General features: G+C 57.1%; 6 protein-coding genes across 6 annotated transcripts; 2 read left to right on the plus strand and 4 right to left on the minus strand.

Annotated features, from left to right (window-relative positions):
• Positions 1 to 379: 379 nt before the first annotated feature.
• B0I36DRAFT_389132 (2OG-Fe(II) oxygenase superfamily protein) lies at positions 380 to 1841 on the minus strand. The gene is made up of 4 exons (XM_046161296.1): positions 1709 to 1841; positions 1342 to 1638; positions 1208 to 1284; positions 380 to 1137 (listed from the first exon to the last, which is right to left on the minus strand). Exons 1-4 carry the CDS (start codon positions 1779 to 1781, stop codon positions 490 to 492), a joined length of 1095 nt encoding a protein of 364 aa, XP_046005119.1. The 5' UTR covers positions 1782 to 1841; the 3' UTR covers positions 380 to 489.
• A 1127-nt stretch (positions 1842 to 2968) lies between these two features.
• B0I36DRAFT_299029 (major facilitator superfamily transporter) lies at positions 2969 to 5562 on the plus strand (the record flags this gene model as incomplete). Its single annotated transcript, XM_046151968.1, has 11 exons — positions 2969 to 3041; positions 3100 to 3177; positions 3238 to 3248; positions 3304 to 3400; positions 3486 to 3546; positions 3602 to 3750; positions 3826 to 3987; positions 4095 to 4302; positions 4389 to 4572; positions 4626 to 4736; positions 4834 to 5562. 11 exons carry the CDS (start codon positions 2969 to 2971, stop codon positions 5287 to 5289), a joined length of 1590 nt encoding a protein of 529 aa, XP_046005120.1. The 3' UTR covers positions 5290 to 5562.
• Positions 5563 to 7636: 2074 nt separating this feature from the next.
• B0I36DRAFT_355412 (glycoside hydrolase superfamily) lies at positions 7637 to 9603 on the minus strand (the record flags this gene model as incomplete). The annotated part of the gene is made up of 2 exons (XM_046157439.1): positions 7637 to 9327; positions 9447 to 9603. The coding sequence occupies 2 exons, from the start codon at positions 9601 to 9603 to the stop codon at positions 7637 to 7639; spliced, it is 1848 nt and encodes a 615-aa protein (XP_046005121.1).
• Positions 9604 to 11458: 1855 nt separating this feature from the next.
• On the minus strand, positions 11459 to 12518 carry B0I36DRAFT_338321 (fungal-specific transcription factor domain-containing protein). The gene has a single exon (XM_046155741.1). The coding sequence runs from the start codon at positions 12442 to 12444 to the stop codon at positions 11620 to 11622; it is 825 nt and encodes a 274-aa protein (XP_046005122.1). The 5' UTR covers positions 12445 to 12518; the 3' UTR covers positions 11459 to 11619.
• Positions 12519 to 12580: 62 nt separating this feature from the next.
• On the minus strand, positions 12581 to 13843 carry B0I36DRAFT_338322 (uncharacterized protein). Its single transcript, XM_046155742.1, has one exon. It carries the CDS (start codon positions 13350 to 13352, stop codon positions 13011 to 13013), a length of 342 nt encoding a protein of 113 aa, XP_046005123.1. The 5' UTR covers positions 13353 to 13843; the 3' UTR covers positions 12581 to 13010.
• Positions 13844 to 14230: 387 nt separating this feature from the next.
• On the plus strand, positions 14231 to 15795 carry B0I36DRAFT_397526 (Delta(24(24(1)))-sterol reductase; the record flags this gene model as incomplete). Its single annotated transcript, XM_046161583.1, has 3 exons — positions 14231 to 15014; positions 15087 to 15498; positions 15624 to 15795. The coding sequence occupies 3 exons, from the start codon at positions 14231 to 14233 to the stop codon at positions 15793 to 15795; spliced, it is 1368 nt and encodes a 455-aa protein (XP_046005124.1).
• Positions 15796 to 19550: the final 3755 nt, after the last annotated feature.

The following is a 19550-nucleotide window of genomic DNA, read 5'->3' on the forward strand; positions in this document are numbered from 1 at the left end:
AGAAATATGTGGCTGGGTCTCAACAGTGACAACGGCCTCACGCTGCACGCCGGCAAACGCCGCACAATGTTGCAGCCCGAGCTGCATCTGTAGGAGGCCGACCACTGGTACGCACAGGTCATGGTCGACCATTTGCGATGCTCCAGACAACAGTCCATATGTTCCATAGCTGGGATGTATCCCGTGACCGCTCAATGTCTTACTTGAGTGCTTTGCAGTCCACCTACTCGCATATGCAGGAGGCCAGCCAAGACCAGCGGTGTCTTGCTGGCAACGCTTCGTTCAAAATGCTGCCCTCGTACCCAACGTGGCGCACATGCTGCAACTGGCAGCTCGAATGGAACGTCAGCCTTTATTTTTCCTAGCGGAAGAACGACTCCCTATGTGCATCACCTGGGCTGTCAAAACACTAGGTCACGCCCATGTATAGCACCCACGGAAACAGTGTAGATTTCTTGAACTGTTCCATATTTTCTCAAGCGTGCTTTTCTAGTTGATAATCTTGCCCTCAAATCCAGGCACGATCACCTGCCCGTGATCACTCCTGTACGTCTTGCCCCTCTGCTGCTGCCACATCTGCTTGGACTTGGTAAACTCGCCCATGTTCGGCACCGGGTGGCCTCCTTGCTCAAACTCATTCTGTGTGAAACCTTCCCTCTTGAGCAAAGGCGAGTCCACAGTCTTGAGCACGAGATCGTTCTGCGGGCGCGCAAAGTACAGGAGGCCCAAACGGTCGACATGTCTCTGGTCCTTGGGCGGCACAGACACGCGGTGGATAGTGGACTTGATATACCCGCCCGTCAGGAAGCTCAGCGCGTCGCAGGTGTTGACCGTCAGGCTCGCGTCCAGAGGCTTGGCCCACTTCCACTGGCCCGTGGCGTGGTCCTTGATCTGCAGCGCGGCGACAGGCTGGCGGAAGAGGAGCGTGATTGTGCCAAGGTCAGTGTGGCCATAAGACCAGAGCCCGTCGCCAAGTTTCTCGATCTCTTCTTCGCTGAACTTGGAGTACTTCATGTACCGGAGGTGGGACTCGTCGTGTGTCTCCCACTTGTGCACGTTGGTGAAGAAGTCCTCGGGAAGCTCGAGAGCGAGGGCGATGAGGTGGTTCAAGGGGTCCAGGACGCGGTCGTGGAGGTCCTGAGAAAAAGAGGTCAGTGGTGCTATGCGGGAGAGGAAGAGCCCATTCGTGCAGTTAAGGATCACCCACCTTTGCGAATTCCTCGATCTCCCCCTTGTTCTCGTTCAGCAGCTTTGGGAGGGGCTGTGTGATCCGACCATCGTTTGCTGTGCAAGCCCTGGTTAATCATGCTCCACGTCGAGGATTGTCGAGTCAAGACATACTGGCCATGTTCCACACCTCCGTCTTGTCCGCGACACCGCCACCCATGATTCTTCTCCCAGCAGGGCGGTAGCCATTGTAGTTGCCGTTGTCCAGGTCGGGCGTATACTTCTCCTTCTCTTCGAGAGGCAGCTCATAGAATGCTTGACCCAGAGCGAACTGGCGGTCCACGCGCTCCTGCGCGATGCCAAAGTTGGTCACATAAAAGAAGCCCTTGGTCCGGATGGCCTCGATCAGGGTGTCGGCCAGCTCCTTGTTGCCGGCGGGGGTGCCATACTTGGCCAAGTCGATGGTCGGAACTGTGGGGGAAGGATGTTAATTGCTACTCTTTGTGCATGTAGGAAAAGAGGCTCATCTAGGATTGCTTACGGTCAGCCCAGTCCAGGTTCTCCTTTGTCTCCTGGACATGGGAGTACTGGTAGAGATGTGTTGCAGAAGGCATCTTGGCACCGATAAGGCAGGCTGACGGATGATGATGATACAGAGTCTGGTCTCACAAGACACGACAAAGCCCTGATGGATTGCGAAAGGCACCCTGTCGTGTTTATAGTACTTGGCACTGGGCGCACTCAAATACCTCACAGGGCAACGGGAACTGACCCCCCATATTCTCCGCGTCATCCGTGAGGGGAAGCAGGAGGAGGTGCTGATGGAGCTACTCATCTCGGGTCCGGTGCGGAGCTGACCCGACCCCATCCCTCCGGCAGTGCCTTCTCCACCTGCCACCGCCTGGGCGAAACGGACCGGGCCCGTGACGCCATCACGGCCAATGTCACGCAACTGGCTCACCACACGCGCTCATTCGCCCATTGCCACCACCACGCGCCAGTCAGACCAGCTGCACTCCAACAAGCGATGTTCCCCTGGTCGGTCTTGGGGCACGACTCGCCCGCGAGTCAGAATGTCCCGATTGCTGGGGCTCCACCTACTCAGGAGACACGCGCGAACCAGCAGCACGGCACGGCGCATTGCGTGATGGCTGTGCATGTTGCATCATTGCACTGCGCGCGGGGATGATAGTCTTGTTTCCTCATCTCGCCTCCCCTTGGTGCAGCTGTCACTACGGACTTAACCCCTGTCTTCGTCGCTCACAACACGAGAGCTCCGAGATAGGCATGATGCAATGTCATATTCATATCACACAAACTGGGCCAAGGTTCTTGGCCGATAACGTCCTGGTGGAATTCGCGCAGCTTGAGGATGGGTGTGTAACTCTTCAATGCCGTCGGAAGGCCCCGCCGATCCCTTCACTACCGAGTGGTCGCCATCATGCCGGTCGATGGCGAATGCACCCCTGGATCCTGGCCCAGAGCGTACTTTCCGGAGAGTTTGCCCAAATAGAGGTCGACGAAGTAGAGGCACGGACAATCGCCGGCGGGAGATTCCCGGGAGAGATCCCGCGGAACGGGGCCCATCAGGTTTTCTCACAGGCTTTACTTGGCATTGTTGTCGTCGTCCACTAAGCGGCGAGATAATGCAGTGGGCAGATTCTGCACATACCACAGCCACTCGCTTATCTAGACAAAGATCCCGTCACATTATTTCACCCTGGAGTGTCGCTGTTCCTCACGCGTCAGTTTGCAACGATCGACAAGCGCCTTCCCGGAAAAGCCATCTCGAGCAGTCATCATGGGGTTTGTTGGCCATCAGCTGAAGAAGACCAAAGTCGGGGCGGTGATAGTTTCCGTCTTTGACTGGTACCGTGAGTCGGCCTTGAGTTGAAGCATGTACGTGCTCCTACTGACAATACCTCTACGCAGCCGCCCATTATCCTGCAGAAGAACGAAAGCTGCTGCATAAGCTTGATCTCGCCATTTTAGTGTTCGGATGTCTAAGCTGTGAGTCGTCTATATTCTCATTCCAGATATGAATTTCGCACTAACTCATTTGTGTGCCAGTCTTCTGCCGCGTACGTGAACGCCCGTCTTTAGCGTGGTCCTGACCAGTGTCTAACAACATCACAGTTTCTTGGTCAGAACAACATCACAAATGCCTACGTGTCGGGCATGTCAGAGGACTTAAACGCCCATGGCAATGAGCTCAACTACTACCTCGTCGCTTGTATGTATCTTTTGGTGCAAATCAGCTTGGCTTGTGCATTAGGGGTCACGCAAGATGGACATGACCGTTAACCCCCCCCACGCAGATAACACCGCCTATGTCATTGGCCAGATCCCGTTAATGACACTGCAGACAAAGGCTAGAATGTATGTACCAGTATTGCTCCCATCGTCGACCGCAGGCACTGATATCAAGCTTCAGCGCGCCATTCCTGCTGCCAACTTTGCAGATCTTCTGGGCCATCATTGCATTCTGCCAGTCTCGTGTCACACAGAACTGGCACTTGTACATTCTTCGGGCTACGACGGGCTTCCTTGAGGCTTCCTCATTTGGAGGCACACATTTGATCCGTAAGCTAGTCTCATTTCGACCTGGCTTGACCACCTGAGAAGGAACCCAAAACTAACGTTACATGACCCATGTAGTCGGCAGTTGGTTCAAGGATGAAGAACTTTTCAAGCGTGCCGGAGTGTGGTTCACTTGCAACGCCCTTGGTGGTGTCATCAGCGGCTATCTCCAGGCCGCTACGTATAGCAATCTTCAAGGTGTTTTGGGCCACACAGGATGGCAGTGGCTCTTCCTTATCCGTAAGTGCTCGTGAACTCCATCCTCTGCCCGCTTGCGAACATGTCCAGGGCAGTTCGTCCTTCACACATCCTTGATCGGTCGTCACGATGACGGACATCTTCAACAGAGGGTGTCATCACTCTTCCCACAGCTTTCATCGGCTTCGCCTTCTGGCCAGGTCTTCCCATCTCGCCGAAGCGATGGTACTTCACCGATGAGGAGCACGCGCTGGCAGTCAAGCGCATTCCTGTCGTTGAGAAGGAAGGCATCACGTGGAAGACGTTCAAGTACACTCTTTCCCGGCCGATGTGGTGGATCTGTGTTCCCTGCTACATGTAAGCATCCGCTGTATACTTCCGCGGCTCGCTCCTTGGCTGGCTACTGTCTACAGGAAAGAAACTGATGATTGGGATTCAAATAGCTGCCTTTGCCAAGCTGCCTACTGGACGGGTTACATGCAGCTCTGGCTCAAGAGATCTGGCTTCTCGGTACAGCTCGTCAACATCCTGCCGACATTCATTGACATTATCCGTGCGCTGTCGTCATGGCTGGGCACGACACTGGCCGGCTGCCTGAGCTTGCGCGGGATATGGTCCTTCCAATTCGTAAGTCTGGGCTTCACCTTCAGGTGTAGGATAGGCTTGCTGACACTAGGCAGACCTTCATGTTCTTTGCTTGTATCGTCCTCGCTGTGTGGAATGTCCCGGACGTCCTCAAGTTTGTCGCCTTCTACTGCGGCGGCTTCTCTGGCATGGCTTCGCCAATCTTGGTTAGTGAAACACCTCTCCGAACAGTCCTCCACCCAAGCTTTACATTTCAAGTGGCTAGATAGGCAAACAGTAAACTGACAAGATGCCGATCACTAGTACTCCTGGTTGAACACGACGCTCAAAGAGAACTATGGCGAGCGCGGCCTCATCATATCCTCCATGATGACGCTCGGCTTCTGCATGCAGATCTGGGTGCCTCTGTTTACCTACCCAACCGTCCAAGCGCCTCGATTCCCGAATGGATACCCGGCGTCTGCAGTCTTCGAGTTCGCCATGTGGGCATTCCTCATGTTCGGATCCTGGTACATGGCGCGCTGGAAGCTGCGTCAGCAGGGGCGAAGCGACGTGGAGAACCCCGCCACCACCGGCGAGACGCGGGAGAGTGGCGATGTCACAAACCTGAGTGTCGACCAGGACGAGAAGCGTGCTGCAGTCTCTGGCGTTGCGGTCAGCGGCGTCGAGGGCTCGACCAGTGGTGGGTCCAGCATTGATGGACGTAAGTCAGTGGACGAGATTTATGCCAGTGGCCGTGAGGGGGCGAAGACGCATTGATCAAGTCAAGCTCCTACATGGTGGCGGAGCAGACGAAGGGTGTACTGTTGTGGAAGGGACGTCCTGAGGGCAGGTGTCCTAGGTGTCGGTCATACCCAAGGCTCAGCGACGGATGAATCACGACTTGCGGCACGGTACTGGCCTTTCAGCCCACTTAAAAGCCAGCCTGGATGTGGTAACGTCACCGTACGAGGGCTGCGACCATGCCGGGCCCTAAAGTCAACGACAGATATAGACAGCTTGACAGCGAGCAGAATGAAGTCCCACAGGGCCACGACACCACTCCACATAGCTGGATCTCGATGAGCTTCTGTTTTTACGCGCGAAGCAGCACCATCTCCAACTAAGGCGCTGGCCAGATTGTATCCTCCCAAAAATATCTCTCCTCTCACAGAAGATCCTCCAACTTGAAAGGGGCGTCTGTACTCCGCGGTTTCCCGCCTATTGGCGGCTAATAATAGTACATACCCGATGTGGTCCGAAGAGGGATCCTTCTATTGGTGTTACGTAAGTGGACATTGCTCAGAGCATGGGTTGCCCAATAAGAAGATGAGGCCAATTGTTGCACGTCACTGGCCAATGGATCTGCAGGGCTGGTTTTCCAAATGTGATGTCATCAGAGCCTATCGCCCTGACTGTCAACCGAGCCCGGTGCCAATATCAATTACCAATATGGCGGAAGATCAGGGCTTGTCTTGCACGCCATCAGCTACAGCAGCCATGAGTTCTGCGTGAGAAAAGAGGTGGAAATGAGGGTGTGTACCTAAGTCGCGACAGATGGAATCCAGGGCCGAAAGCATGGCTCCGTCGGATGAGGGCCCTCTCTAAGCTTCAAGTACAGCCCGGCGGGGTGGTGTTGAAAGGTTGTACTACCCAGAACGAATGCAAGAGCAAGGATGCGATCGTGTTCTCCGTTGTTCAGGGCCGGCGAATATCATTTCTATTTTGAACATCATGTCTCAGTCGGAGCCGAACTGACTGCGTTACGTGAAGTTTTCAAATTGCGCCTGTGCATCTATACCTTGAGCGGTAGCATGTACCGATCGACAAATCGGGACTGAGCTTGTAGGCTGCTTTTGGACCTCTGAGAACGTAGTTGTGACGAATATTCTACTACATCAAGGATCTCGCGGGTCTTGCCGTTAACCCGGGCTCAAACCGATACTGAATTTAGAACATCGTCACGGACATACCGTCATCAGTGTTGTCAAGAGAAGAAACAACGCAGTACGATTGGAGATTTGATGGAAGATCTTTCTCCATCGTGACAGATGACTTGAACGCACCAGACTCAGATATCCTCGGACTTCGTGACCGCTTAATGACGGTCTGATGTCAAAGCCCAGTCTATAAGTAGTCTCAATCGGTCTTTCTTTCTCGAGGCAATCCATTTGCACCATCAATCACAAATATTGAACATAACAACAACCACGAACATCATTCTCGAACCTATTTTTGCTACCTCATCTCAAACACACTTGTCCTTTCACCACAAACATCATGAAGTTCACCTCCACCATTAGCGTCGTCCTGGCCCTCGCCACCTTCTCCAACGCGGTCCCTTCGGGTAACGGCCTTCGTGCCCGAGCCGCCGGCCATCAACTTGTCCAGCGCGATTGTGATTGCGATTGCCAGTCGGACTGCCGCCGCGACTGCAGCAACGGCTTCATCTCCAACCCGGTCGGGTACTCGGTCTGTGTCCTTGCCTGTGGTGACACTTGTGGCTGCGGGGCCAACACCCTCTGCTGCGAGGACGGATCCTCCTGTGAGGGCTCGGGATGCTGCGAGTGAAGAGAGGTGAGTTCCACCGCGGACAGACTCTGCCCCGCGCCTAGTCGCTTGCCCTTCGCTGACGCCTTTACTTCTGTCTAGGATTCTTGGAAATGAAATATAACCACAATATAAATATGAACAAAACACCAAGATGGTGGGCCAGGAATGCTGCGGCGGCAGAGAATTGGATAGCAGACCGAACTTTCATTTCCGCGTATTTGTCGTAGTTATCCGACATGTATAAGTAGCCAGGAAGCACTCAATAGGACACTCGTTTTGCAATAGCACACTTGTTTCAAGGATGTAACCCAATGCCTTGTAGCATTCTAAATACCATGACTGGGAAACTCGGCACACTTCCGCGCTGGCCGGGGATCGGACTGCGGCGCGCTACCGCTTTCAACACTAAAAGGCCTCCAGGTGGTCCGTAAAGCGCCATGGTCTGATTCATGTGCACTTTGCGCGGTTCATGCAGATTCACAGGGACAAACAAATGCTCATTGCCCGTTCTGTCTAAAACAAAATATCTACGTGGACGAAAGATCCAAATTTATGCAATGAACATCCCACCACCTTAGAAAAACTCTGGCAGGCTGCCAAAGTTGGGCACCGCATCACCGCACTTCCAGCTCTTCTGGTACGCGAGCTTTGGCATGAACCCGCCCTTCCACGCGGCCTCGTAGCTCCACAGGGGCGCGCTCTCGGTCTTCCACGTCCAGTAGAAGTAGCCCCAGGACCGCTCGAACGCGGACATCTGCGCTTCGGCCCAGGTCTGCAGGAACAGCTTGTACTCCTTGGTGTACGTGCTGGGGTCGGCCATGTCGCGCGAGCAGTCGCACTTGTCGTCCTTGGTCGGGCACGCGGGCGAGTTGCCGAAAAAGGTGCCGTTCCAGCGCGCGCCGTTGAACACGCCGTTGAGGTGGAGCGTGCAGTCGGTGTCGGCCTGCGACCACTCGCCGACCATGGTCGGGCCAAAGGAGCTGCCGGCCACGTCGTCGGCGAGGAGGCCGCAGGCGTAGTTGATCTTCTCCTTGTGCGTCAGGCCGATCAGGTACTCGTCAAAAATGAGGTACTCGTGCACGTCGAGGACCAGCTTGTCGCCGTGGCCCTGCAGCTGGCCGCCCCACGCGGGCAGGCCCTTCATCGACTCGCTGAACACGATAGGCGCACTGATGCCGTTCTTGGTGACGAGGTTGAACGCGTCGGTCGTCCAGCTGACCAGGTCGGCCGTGGGCACCTTGAGGGCAGGCTCGTTGGCGAGGCCGTAGAAGGCGATGATGTTCTTGTACCGCGGCTGCGCAAAGAACTTGCTCAGCTTGTCGTGGATGTCGAGCGAGCGCTTGCGGTTGAGGTTCTGCTTGGGACCGGGCTGCGAGTCGGTGCCTAGGATCCAGTTGAAGACGTTGATCGAGTGGCCAGAGTGGTTCCAGCCGTTCTGCGAGCCGGGAAGGGCGTGCAGGTCGAGCTTGACGCGCAGGCCGTACTTGCGACACCACTCGAGCGCGCGCAGCAGGTACCGCCACGAGATCTGCGGGACGTACGGGTCGTCGTCATACGTCTGCACCGCCCAGTAGGAGAACGGGATGCGCACGTGGTCGAGGCCTGCCGCGGCAATGTTCTTAAAGTCCTCCTCGGTGATGAAGGTCGCGTAGTGCTTCTCGAGGACCTTGGCCGCCTCCGAGGCGCCGAGGTGCTTCGTCAGAGTCCACTCGTCAATGATGTTGAGGCTCTTGGGGTAGTCGAAGAGGGAAGGCGTGATGAAGGGCTCGAGGGACAGCCAGCCGCCAATGTTAACGCCGCGGATCGGGCGAGACGGGCCATAGGCGCCCCACGGCTTGTTGAGAGCCGGCACGTTCTGGTTCGCTCGGCTGTCGTCGGACCAGGTGCTGTTGAGGCCGAGCAGGGGCAGCCCGCCGACCGTCTCAGAGGTGAAGCTGCAGTTGAAACCGTCCATGGTGAGCCATGTCGACTGGTCCATGGCGGTGCCCTGGAACTCTTTGGGCAGGTCCTTGGGGTCTGAGCATTTCTGGGGCGCCTGCTGGCTGTCATCGTCCTCCGTGCTGACTTGTGTGCCAGCGTTTGTTGTCGGAGCCGGCGCATCTGCTGATGACGATGATGATGATGTGCTGCTGTTGATATCTGACTGCGCATTGGCGCCCACCGTGGCTGTGCTAGAGCTGCCACCGATCATGTTCCTGGCGAAGAGCACGCCAATTACTGTGCCGGCAATAGCAACGACCGCAATGGCGAGGCCGATCCATAGCCCTATGCATTCCTATAGTCAGCATACTGCACTCCGTTTCCACAAAACTTCCATGTACACCGTCGAACCCGGCGGTGCAAGCTCTATCGCGTCGTCCCAAAAAGGCAAAGTGGTGTCTCACATATCTTGCGCTTCTCGTTGCTGGGCTTCTGTTGTTTCCGGTCCCCGCTGCCCTTTTCCCGCATCTCAATGCCATCATTGTCATCGCTGAAAGAGGCTGCCTTTGTTGCAAAGCTGACAGTGCTGTCGCTGAAGGTGACTGACTGCTTGACGGCCATGGTGTCTGTCGTTTGGGTCTTGGTCCGGTGAAAGATATTAAGTATTATCGAGCTGATGAAGTCGTAAGTCGAGTTGAATAGTCGTGATTACTTTTCAAGCCGTACGTAGCGAATGTGTCGAATTAGATTATCGTGTAGCGATCGTGTGGTAGCGAATGTGGTGTCGGCAACGAGGCCGTGGTGATTAGAGTCGAGATGGGCTACGAGTGCGATTGCATGATGCTGGCGATGTTCTCAAGCAATGATAGCCATGACGCTGCAGGCGATGTGTGTCAGTCGTTACAAATCGTCTCCAGGGCAGACGGTGCTTAGCACACGAGGATGCCAGACATACAAGAAAGGACGCGAAGGGACGAGAAGGCGACGTGGGGAGAAGTGTGGTGGAGGAAAAGCCCAGGCCAGGGCAGCAGACGCCAACATGGATATTATTGATTCCAGAAAAGCATGGTGTGCCGCCGTTCGTGAGTGTGGGGGACGCCATGGGTCGTCCCATTGGCGCCCCGTGCCCATGTCCTCGTGTTCCGGCCGACGCCGTTCCCAGCCTGCCTGGCGAGATCGCGACATGGTTGTGAAAGCACAGTGGGGACTGTTGGTGGTCGTTCAGCTTCGTGAATGTGTCAGCCCCGTCTCGTTAGGCTGGTCTTGGCAGGCACCGGCATGGGTGCTCATCTTAAAAGTACGAGAGGCTAAGCTTGTTCTGGGACCCGGCACGGGATTTCCACAATTCCATTGTGCCGCCGTCCCCGGTGGGTGCGTGATCGCAGTGCTCGCCGTTATGTTGGGCCACTGCAGGCTCAGAACTACACTTTGGCATCGCAAAACTTGCCCTTCTGCTATAAAATTGTCTGATCAGTACATGATGAAGGTCCGGACGGACTGTCGGGGGCCCTTCATCTCGTGTTCTCTGCTCCCCCCGCGCCCGCTCAAGCTCGTGTCCGCCTGCCGCCCGGGCTAGCCAGGCCCAATGAGCGTGGATCAAGGCGCGAAAGCTTGCAAGCTAGCTGCGCAAGGCTGTGGTGCCTGCATGGGTGGTCCCCTGAAAGCAGGGGCAATTTGACTCAACCCAGGCCGCCAGGCCAAGCTTTGTCAGGCCATTCCCCCTTGTGCATGTATGTACATTACTGGACCGTCCGACCTCTGCTTGCTCGGATGCAGGTTGATGGGTCGCAGTGTAGCATCGTGACTAACGACCCATCCTTCGTGTCGCATAACGCCTGGGTCACGTTCCGGTGTCAGGATTTCCGGACCATTTCTGGCGCTGCCCCGGCCAAGACAGGGCGGTTCTCTGCACCGCCCTCACCAAGCCGAGCTGGCATACGAACGGCACAGGTCCAAGGAGTGATCCGCCGGTGGCTCTGGGGTAGTCCGCGGGCACGACATGACGATCAACTGCTGGATGCCCACGGGTTCGGGTCACGGTGCCGCATCGAACCTGACCTGCGGGTCTCACCTCGTATCCATCGTGTCGCAAGGACCCCTGGGTCTCGTGCAAGCTGCATCACACCCATCGTTCCCGTTCGCTCGTGTGGCAGAACCATTGTCGCCGTCGGTGCTCATATCTGCATGACTGATTTGAGGCATTTGGCAAACGGCTCCGAGGTCATGCGCCGTTCGGTTGGCGGACAGCCGGACACGGAAGACACGAGCTGGTGACCCCATGCCACAGCAGGATGGTGCCGATTTAGTCGATGAGAATGCGTGGGGGAGCCATGTTCGGCCGTCGTGGTGGGATCGGCGAAGGGATTGTGAGACTTGGGGCCCAAATTTGCAGGCTGGGCACGCTTTTCCGCAATGTCTCACTTCAGCGACAGTCATCCTATCAACCAGTGATGCAGAGGTACTGTTTAAACAAAATCCAGAGGCGCCTGCTGCTTGGGCAGCCTTGCAGAGCTTGCCTGTGAGGCTCTATTGGTCGTTCGTGAAGATCTTCACACATCTAAGTTGGAGGTCTTCCATCATGTTGCTTCTGATGGCATGATCTATATGCCCATCCGAGCCTACTGACTCGGCTAATTCTCAGAGCCTGAAGACATCGAACCTGTCCTCACAGATCAGCTCCTGCCATCCCAGTGTCTCATCACCCTTGTCCCTCTCGTTTCCTTTCTCCGTCCTCGCCGCCCATACTGTCTCAACAAGCTCTTTCAGCAATGCCACATTTCCGAAACCCAGCTTTCTTTTTGCTTCAAACCACGCCCTCATCCTCCTCTGCAGACCCGGCCCGTCACACTCTGCACCGAGCACCAGCGCCGGCCACATCATGACCGACCCCGCTGACCCGGCCGACACGGCCTCGATGGCCTCGAGCTGCCTCACGCCGCTGTCCACGAGGACCTGCACTGCCGAGAGCGGCTGCCGCCGGACACACCGCTGACAAAAGACCAGGCTCGCATAGTAGAATGCCTGAGCCATGTGGTGCAGCATGAGGGCGTGCGTGGGCGCCAACATAGGGGGGTGTACCTGAGCAGCACCACCGCCGCCGCCGCCGCCGGCATTGCCAGTCATGGACGGGGGGAAGTCAAGGTATAGCTGCAGCTCGAGCTGATCGAGCTCCTCGTCCGTGTGTCTATCGAGCATGATGGTTCCTCCACGAGCCGCGACCGCCCGTGCCGTCACGAGAGCGTTCATCCGGTCCAGCCTGCTCAGAAACCCTCTCGACGCGCCATAGTACGGGAACGTCAACTCGAGCCTGTTGCCTGCGCCAGGACTGCCACCACCACCACTGCCACCACCGCCGCCACTCCCGTCACTGCTCCCCTCACTGCGACCATCACTCTGCAGAAAATCCTTGAGCTCCTCGGGCAGCGACTCCTCCTCTCCGCCGAACCCGCACAGGATCGCCATGGACACGAGATGCGCCTGGAACGCGGCGAAGACGTCATCGTCGTCGCCGCGTGGCCCCCGGCGGCGGCGGTCGCGCAGGCGGCGCAGGTACGCGAGCCCGCCCGTGACGTGGGTGCGCCAGCGGCCGCTGGTGGAGCCCGAGATGGCTTCGATCGTGATGCACGCCATGATGGCCATGGCGGAGGACTGGTCGTGGTGGGTATCGGCCGTGGAGAGGTTGTGCCGGAGGTGCGAGATTGCCTGCTGGTCGTGGGAGAGTGCGAGGGCGTGGTTCTGGGTTGCGGCGGTGGTGGCGGTGGCTGAAGTGTTGGTGGTGATGTCCGGGCTGAGAGTGGCAGGGCCAGACGTGTAACGGGTTGAGGACCCGACAGCGGATGAGGAGGATGCGAGGGTATGGAGGTTGTACAGGTTGTATGCCGCGCAGGCGCAGATGGCGTGGAACGTGGCTATGTCTGCGGTCGAGCTCTGCGCGCTCGAGGTGATGCCCTTGAGGGCCATGGGCAGCATGAGAGTCCGGCATGGGTTGTGCGCCTCGTCGACCAGGACGAGTTTGGTGCTCGTGTATGTCACCCAGTGGTGGATGAGGCGCTTCTGGGCGGCAGGCATGCGCAGAAGGTCAAGATGTGTCTGAGGCCGAGGGATAGTCTGGTGTGTCTCCCCATCGGAGATTCTTTGGTCGTTGGCCACATCTGGCCAGATGTTATCATTGCTTGTTGGACGTGATTGGTGATGCGATGTTGCGCGAGCTTCGACCTGTGTGTCACTCCCGTAGTCCTGCTCTCTGGAAGGAGTTGCATAGTGCAAGGGTGACAGATGTGTTGTCTGAGGGCTGACTTGGCTATGTCTGGGTATTGCCTGGCCCAAGCTGGTCTGGGAAGGCTCGCAGGGAGATGCAAAGCCGTCAACATGTTGCCTGCTATACGACGAGCGTTGGGCAGGGTAATCTGACGGCTCTGTGGCAATGGACTCGGGCGTCTGCATGGCGCTGCCGGGTCTGTCGCTGCTCAACACCCGACCAGTGCTCCCAGCTGCCGGCCCGTACCCGCTACAGTCGACCCCGTAGCGAATGCAGCGCAGACAGGCTGGCTTCTGCTCATCGCACTTGACGCGGCGCCTGCGGCAGGTGCAACAGCCTGTCGAGGACTTGTGGTGAGGCCGCAGCCGGGAGGGCCGGACGCTGCGGCGCATGAGGCAGTGAAGATGTGGGGGAAGGAGGATTCTGGGTCTGGGTTGAGCGAAGTTGCTGTCAGTGAGCGAGATTGTGGTAAAGTTGCACCTCGCATCGGTTGAGGCGGATATGGTCGCAATTGAACAGAGCAGAGTAAGCGAGCATCGAGCGAGCGACGTGGGAACAACAGCCAGGGGCCCCGACCAGCCCTAGACCAGTTCAAGTGCGAGGCTGGTGGACGATTGGCTGGGTGAGCGAGGAGCGAGCACAAGTGGAGTCATCCTCGCTCGCTCGCTCGGTCCCCTCCTCGTCCACCCGTGCGAGCATTGACAAGGAGTAAGAATTAGGCTGTGCCTCATACGCTCAGAACGACACCCCAGGGAGACTCAGACAACTGAGTATCTGGCCATGCCTAGACTATAAAATGAATCTGCCACGGCCAGCAGTCTCCCTCCCTCTGAAAACATCATCATCACTTCCCTCCTTCGGAAAATTCTTAAGTGACCAAGAACTGGCCGCATTTGTATCATGGCTCTCGCACAGAGACTGGCGAAACCAGACGCGCCACCCCCAAAGCCCGCCACCACCTACAATGACCAACTCGACGAGCTTGAAGGCATGCCTGCCGACCACATCGAGTTTGGCGGCTCTCTCGGCACGCTCGCCCTCATGATCGGCTTCCCGCTCCTCATGTGGTACATGTGGATCGGCGCGGTCTACTACGACGGCAACCTTCCCCTTCCCGCCGAGCAACAATCCACCGGCGAATTCGTCCAACACCTCGTTGACCTCGTCTACAAAGGAGCGTACCCGACCGCCAAGGCATGGAAGACCTACTGGATCTTCTTCCTCATGGAAATGGCCTTTTACTATACCCTCCCCGGCGTGTCCGGCTACGGCAAGCAGCTCCGCCACGAGGGCAACAAGCAGCTCAAGTACTTTTGCAACGCCTACGCCAGCTTCTACGCCACCATTGCCGTCGCGTCAGCGCTGCACGTCACCGGGGTGTATCCCTTGTACACCATCATCGACGAGTTCGGTTCCATCATGTCGGTCGCGATATTCTCCGGCTTCATCAACAGCGTCCTCGTCTACGTCGCCGCGTTCGCGCGCGGGAGGACGCACCGGCTGTCCGGGTACCCGATCTACGACTTCTTCATGGGCGCCGAGCTGAACCCACGTATCGGCATTCTGGACCTCAAGATGTTCTACGAGGTCCGCATCCCGTGGTTCATCCTGTTCCTAATCAGCTGCGCGGTCGGCGCGCGGCAGTACGAGGACTACGGATACGTCTCGGGCGAGGTGCTGTTCCTGATCCTGGCGCATTTCCTGTATGCCAATGCTTGCGCGAAGGCGGAGCAGTTGATCATTACGTCCTGGGACATGTACTATGAGAAGCTTGGCAGGTTCCCCCTTTTTCTACGGCACTGAAAAAAATATGGGGGACTTATCACTAATATGAAAATTGTCCCAGGTTTCATGCTCACGTTCTGGAACATGGCCGGCGTGCCCTTTTCCTACTGCCACTGCGCGCTGTACCTCGCCAACCACCCCTCTACCACCAGCACCAGCTCGTCCTCGTCAACATTCTGGTCTGCCCACCCGCTTGCCCTTGCCCTGTTCGTAGCCTTCTACCTAGTCGTGTACTGGATCTGGGACAGCGCCAACGGGCAGAAGAACGCGTTCAGGCAGATGGAGCGGGGGCAGTACGTCGAGCGCAAGACGTTCCCCCAGATGCCGTGGCGGGTGATCCACGACCCGCGAGTCATCAGGACGGACAAGGGGGACACGATCATGGTGGATGGGTGGTTCGGGATCGTGCGCAAGCCGCATTACCCGTGCGACATGTGGTTCTCGATCTCTTGGGGCTTGATCACCGGGTTCAAGTAAGTTGGGCATTTCTGGCATTGGGGACTTGCCCTGTCTTGGCTCTCTCAAGGTGGCGAACAGGGTCTCGGGGGTGGACGATAGGAATCTGGCCCACAGCTTGCTAACGGCATACGTGTAACAGGAGCCCCTTCCCCTGGTTCTACCCCGTCTTCTTCTGCATCATGATCGCCCACCGCACGCGCAGAGACATCATCAAGTGCCGCAACAAGTACGGCAAGGCGTGGGAGCAATACGAGAAGGAGGTTCCGTATCTCTTCATCCCGGTATGTGTTCCCTCCACGACCCGAGCCTAGGAGAGCTATTACTATTGCATAAACCAGCTTCGCCTAACATGTGGCTTCGCAGTACATATTCTAAACCAGCTAGCGCTGCCTGGCCCCAGTATAACACGCTTCGAGAACGATGAGGTCCAGACCGTTGTGAGAAACACACCAGGATATCATGGCCGCCACGGCGCAATGTACCAAACACCGTTCTTCTACACTCTTACGATGCGTTTCATGGGAAGTTGGGATAAATGGCTTGGTCACTCCAGATGTTGTGCTGCTCGCCGGCAACAGTACCGGTCTTGCATGATGTTGGTCGCGTCCTGCAACTTGCTCGCATGAGAAGTGCTGTTCTGTCCACCAACATGGTTGGGGTCACTTTGTCAGCCAGCCAAGACTTGTTGGCTGCCTAGGCCGCTGGGGGTCTTGCACGCCCCAGCCTATCACTGTATGGACAGCTCGAAATAGCCTAAATGACACTTGAATGTAATGTGCCAATGTGACCAGCACTCGAAGCTGTTGGTCCTGAGCGCCACTTCTAGATCGCGGCCTGTCACGATTTCGTTGGCTCATCCTCTTGACTGTTAAGGGTAGTGTGCTCCAGGAATCAAGAGCTTCGTCGCCCATTCACCCATCACGCTGCGAATCTTGTATTCATCCAGGGCCCTACAGCATAAGCATCGAGCTCCGCTACCTTGGCCTTCAATTCTACTTTACTCAGTCTGCCATTGACCATGCAGAGAGAGCGCGTAGACTGCACTGCACATCACATCTCGCTCTGCACAGTTTATCATGAGCATAGCCCGGATCACCGACGCGTCGATAACGGCTGCTGAACGGCAGCCCGACTTGGACTCCGCAGACCCGCCGGGCCAGAGTACGACTGAAGGTCTTCCAAAATGGCGAATCTACCTCACCAGTCTCGCCTTGGGTCTGATGGGCCTGCTGGCAGCCTTCGACGCGAGTATGCTGGGTAAGATGTCATGTTTCATTGTCGTCCACGATAGACCTGCCATTCATGACTGACACGAGCCTTCACATCCACTAACCTCCGAAGGCCCTGCTCTCCCCGCAATCACGTCCGAATTCCAGGCTCTGGACCACATAGGCTGGTACACAAGTGCATATTTGCTATCTCAGATGCCTTTCCAGCTCGTTTTCAGCCGGCTGGCCCCTTTCTACGAGGCCAAGATCTTTAACATCGCGTCGCTGGTCGTCTTCGAGCTCGGCTCGGTCCTCTGCGCGCTAGCGCCAAACTCGCCCGTCTTCATCCTTGGGCGTGCGGTTTCGGGCCTCGGAGCCGCCGGGATGGTGGCCGGCAGCTTTGTTGTTATTGGCAACATCCCTATTAGTGAGAGACCTCAGCTGTTGGCCATCTTCTTTGCGCTGCAATCATTCGCCTCGACCGTTGGCCCAACCTTGAGTGGGACTCTGACAGACTCGTATCTGACGGTGGGTGAAAACAATCCTGGGATTGCATTCGCGGCAACGTATCGCCGCTGACAAGCCTGTCCCATCTTGCAGTGGCGTTTTACCTTTTGGATCCAGCTTCGTTAGTGTTCCCAACCCCGACTCCCTCTTTCAGTGGCCTCTGTACTGATTTGCCCCCCCTACGTGGTGCAGCCGTGGGCGCTGTAGCACTCGGCACCTTTTACTGGGTCGTGCCCAAGGCACCCAGCTCGAAAGCCCACCTCCCGCTATCCGAGAAACTCAGGAGCTGCTATCCCTTGGACACGACCTTACTCATCGCATGTCTCGTGCTGCTCTTTCTGGCGTTCCAGTGGGCACGCACCTCGCGGTCGTACTCGCACCCACAAATCTGGGGCTGCCTGCTCGGCTCGGGCCTCTTGGCAGTCGGCTTTGCAGTCCTGCAGGTACGAAACAAGGGCAAGTAAGTGCGATGCAAGGCCCCCTGCTGCTCGGGTACTGCTCGATGCTACCACGGACGGCCCAACGATACTGACTCTCAAACCCCCTTTTGTGTAACGGTATAGTGGCCTCGTCCCGCTGCGCCTGATAACCCATCGAAGCATCGCGGGCAGTTGTCTCGCCTCCCTATGTAACGGAGCCTCCAACATCACGCACATCGTCATGCTCCCGACATATCTCCAGACCGTATCCGGCCTGTCTCCGACACTGTCGGGCGTCTGTCAGCTGCCAATCACAGGGTCTAATATATCCGCGATGGCTGTCGCCGCCATAACCGTCAGCAAGACGGGCAAGCTGCTCCCTATCCTCTACGCCGGCCCCCCCCATCTATCTGGTCGGCGCGGTGCTCCTGCAGCAGCTCCGGCCTGACAGCCCGCTGTCGTGGGTTCTCGGGTCCGCGATCCCCGTGGGCGCGGGCTTCGGCTTCACGGTCCAGGGGTGCCTGCTCGCCGTGCAGAACGCGTGCAGTACCGCAGAGACCAGGGACGACATGCCGGTCGCTGCGGTCATGGAGGTCTTTGCGCAGCAGCTCGGGCGCAGCGTGGCCATCAGCATCGCGCAGAGCGTGTTCGTGCAGAAGCTGTACACTGGGCTCGAGGTCTTGGCGACGGCGGCGGCTTCGTCGTCGTCTTCATCGTCATCATCATCGCCGTCATCATCATCGCCGTCATCATCGTCGTCGGATCAGCAGGACGTGCTGCTGGGTCTGGCGGGCCAAGGGCTGGAGCAGATGGTCCGCACCATGGACACGCTTGAGCCGGGGGTGCGCGATGCTGTCAGGGGCACGCTCAGCTCAGCTGTGACGTCGGCCTTCATCTTGCCTGTGGCCGCGATGGCGGTCGCCTCGGTGGCCACGCTGCTGGTGGAGAGGAAGAACATTGATGTATCCAAGGAGCCGCCGCCGCCTGCGGTCGAGGCCAGTCCTGAAGTGGTTGGCGAGAATCTGGTCTCGAGTCCTGTTCAGGATACAAGTCCCGGAGACGCGGAGAAACGTACATAGTCGACGGGAGGAGTCGGCTGCAGCAAGGAAGGGTGCCATGCCCAGCAGGCCTGGCGCGGGAGCAATTTCGTTGTTCAAGGAGTGTGGGTGAAGATGTGGTTCAAGCTATATCATTTGCAAGCTAGAAAGAGCCCTGCAATCAGCATTTTGAACCACGAATAAGACGTTTGGGCAGGAGACTGTCCCGGCCAGATCTCGATGTTTCTGGGTCGATGATTGTTACCATAACCTTGCCGTACTCGTCGTGGCGCAAACCATGAAGCGGAACGAATTGCAACGGGAATACCTGCGTCGCTTCACGTGTGCGGACGCGGCAACACTGGCGAATCTGCTCGACTCGTTTGGCCGGCTCTGGGAAACCCTTTTTATCGGCGAAGCAGGGGGCCAGGGCAATGACGCTTGAGTACTGGATGGTCACTTTTGGCAGTTTCAGTCCTATCATCCCTGAGATAATGTGTATGCCTTAAATTCCATGGCCAGTGACATTGATCTCTCGGGGGGGGCGGGGGGGGGGGGCTGCCAGAGTACTCGGAGATGAACACGGCGAACAGCCTGTATGGCCGAACCGTCACGCACATGATCAGCCGAAGCAGCTCGATCGACATTATTTGCAGGAGCACGAGAACGCAACTCGGTCTCGGACCGAGTTCCCATATGCCTTCTCGGATGCCCTGGTTTGGCACACGAACTATCAAATGCTCCCCCAAGCACGAAGCCGCCTCCTGCTGCCCCTGTGATCTTGCAGCTGCAAATCCCCGGTTGGCTGGTTTGACCAAGAACCAGGAAATCAGATCATTTTTGGACTCGGTAGACCTGGTATCCAACCTTCGCCGATGTGCAAAGATGAAAGAGA

Source organism: Microdochium trichocladiopsis, assembly GCF_020744255.1.
Source record: "Microdochium trichocladiopsis strain MPI-CAGE-CH-0230 chromosome Unknown B0I36scaffold_13, whole genome shotgun sequence".
NCBI classification, from domain to species: domain Eukaryota; kingdom Fungi; phylum Ascomycota; class Sordariomycetes; order Xylariales; family Microdochiaceae; genus Microdochium; species Microdochium trichocladiopsis.

Coding starts and splice junctions, on each gene's coding strand:
- B0I36DRAFT_389132 (XM_046161296.1), bottom strand. CDS start 1,781: ATGCCTTCTGCAACACATCTCTACCAGTACTCCCATGTCCAGGAGACA. Junction 1,285..1,341: donor GGAGGTGTGGAACATGGCCA/GTATGTCTTGAC, acceptor GGGCTTGCACAG/CAAACGATGGTCGGATCACA. Junction 1,138..1,207: donor AGATCGAGGAATTCGCAAAG/GTGGGTGATCCT, acceptor TCTTTTTCTCAG/GACCTCCACGACCGCGTCCT.
- B0I36DRAFT_338322 (XM_046155742.1), bottom strand. CDS start 13,352: ATGTTGACGGCTTTGCATCTCCCTGCGAGCCTTCCCAGACCAGCTTGG.
- B0I36DRAFT_338321 (XM_046155741.1), bottom strand. CDS start 12,444: ATGGCGATCCTGTGCGGGTTCGGCGGAGAGGAGGAGTCGCTGCCCGAG.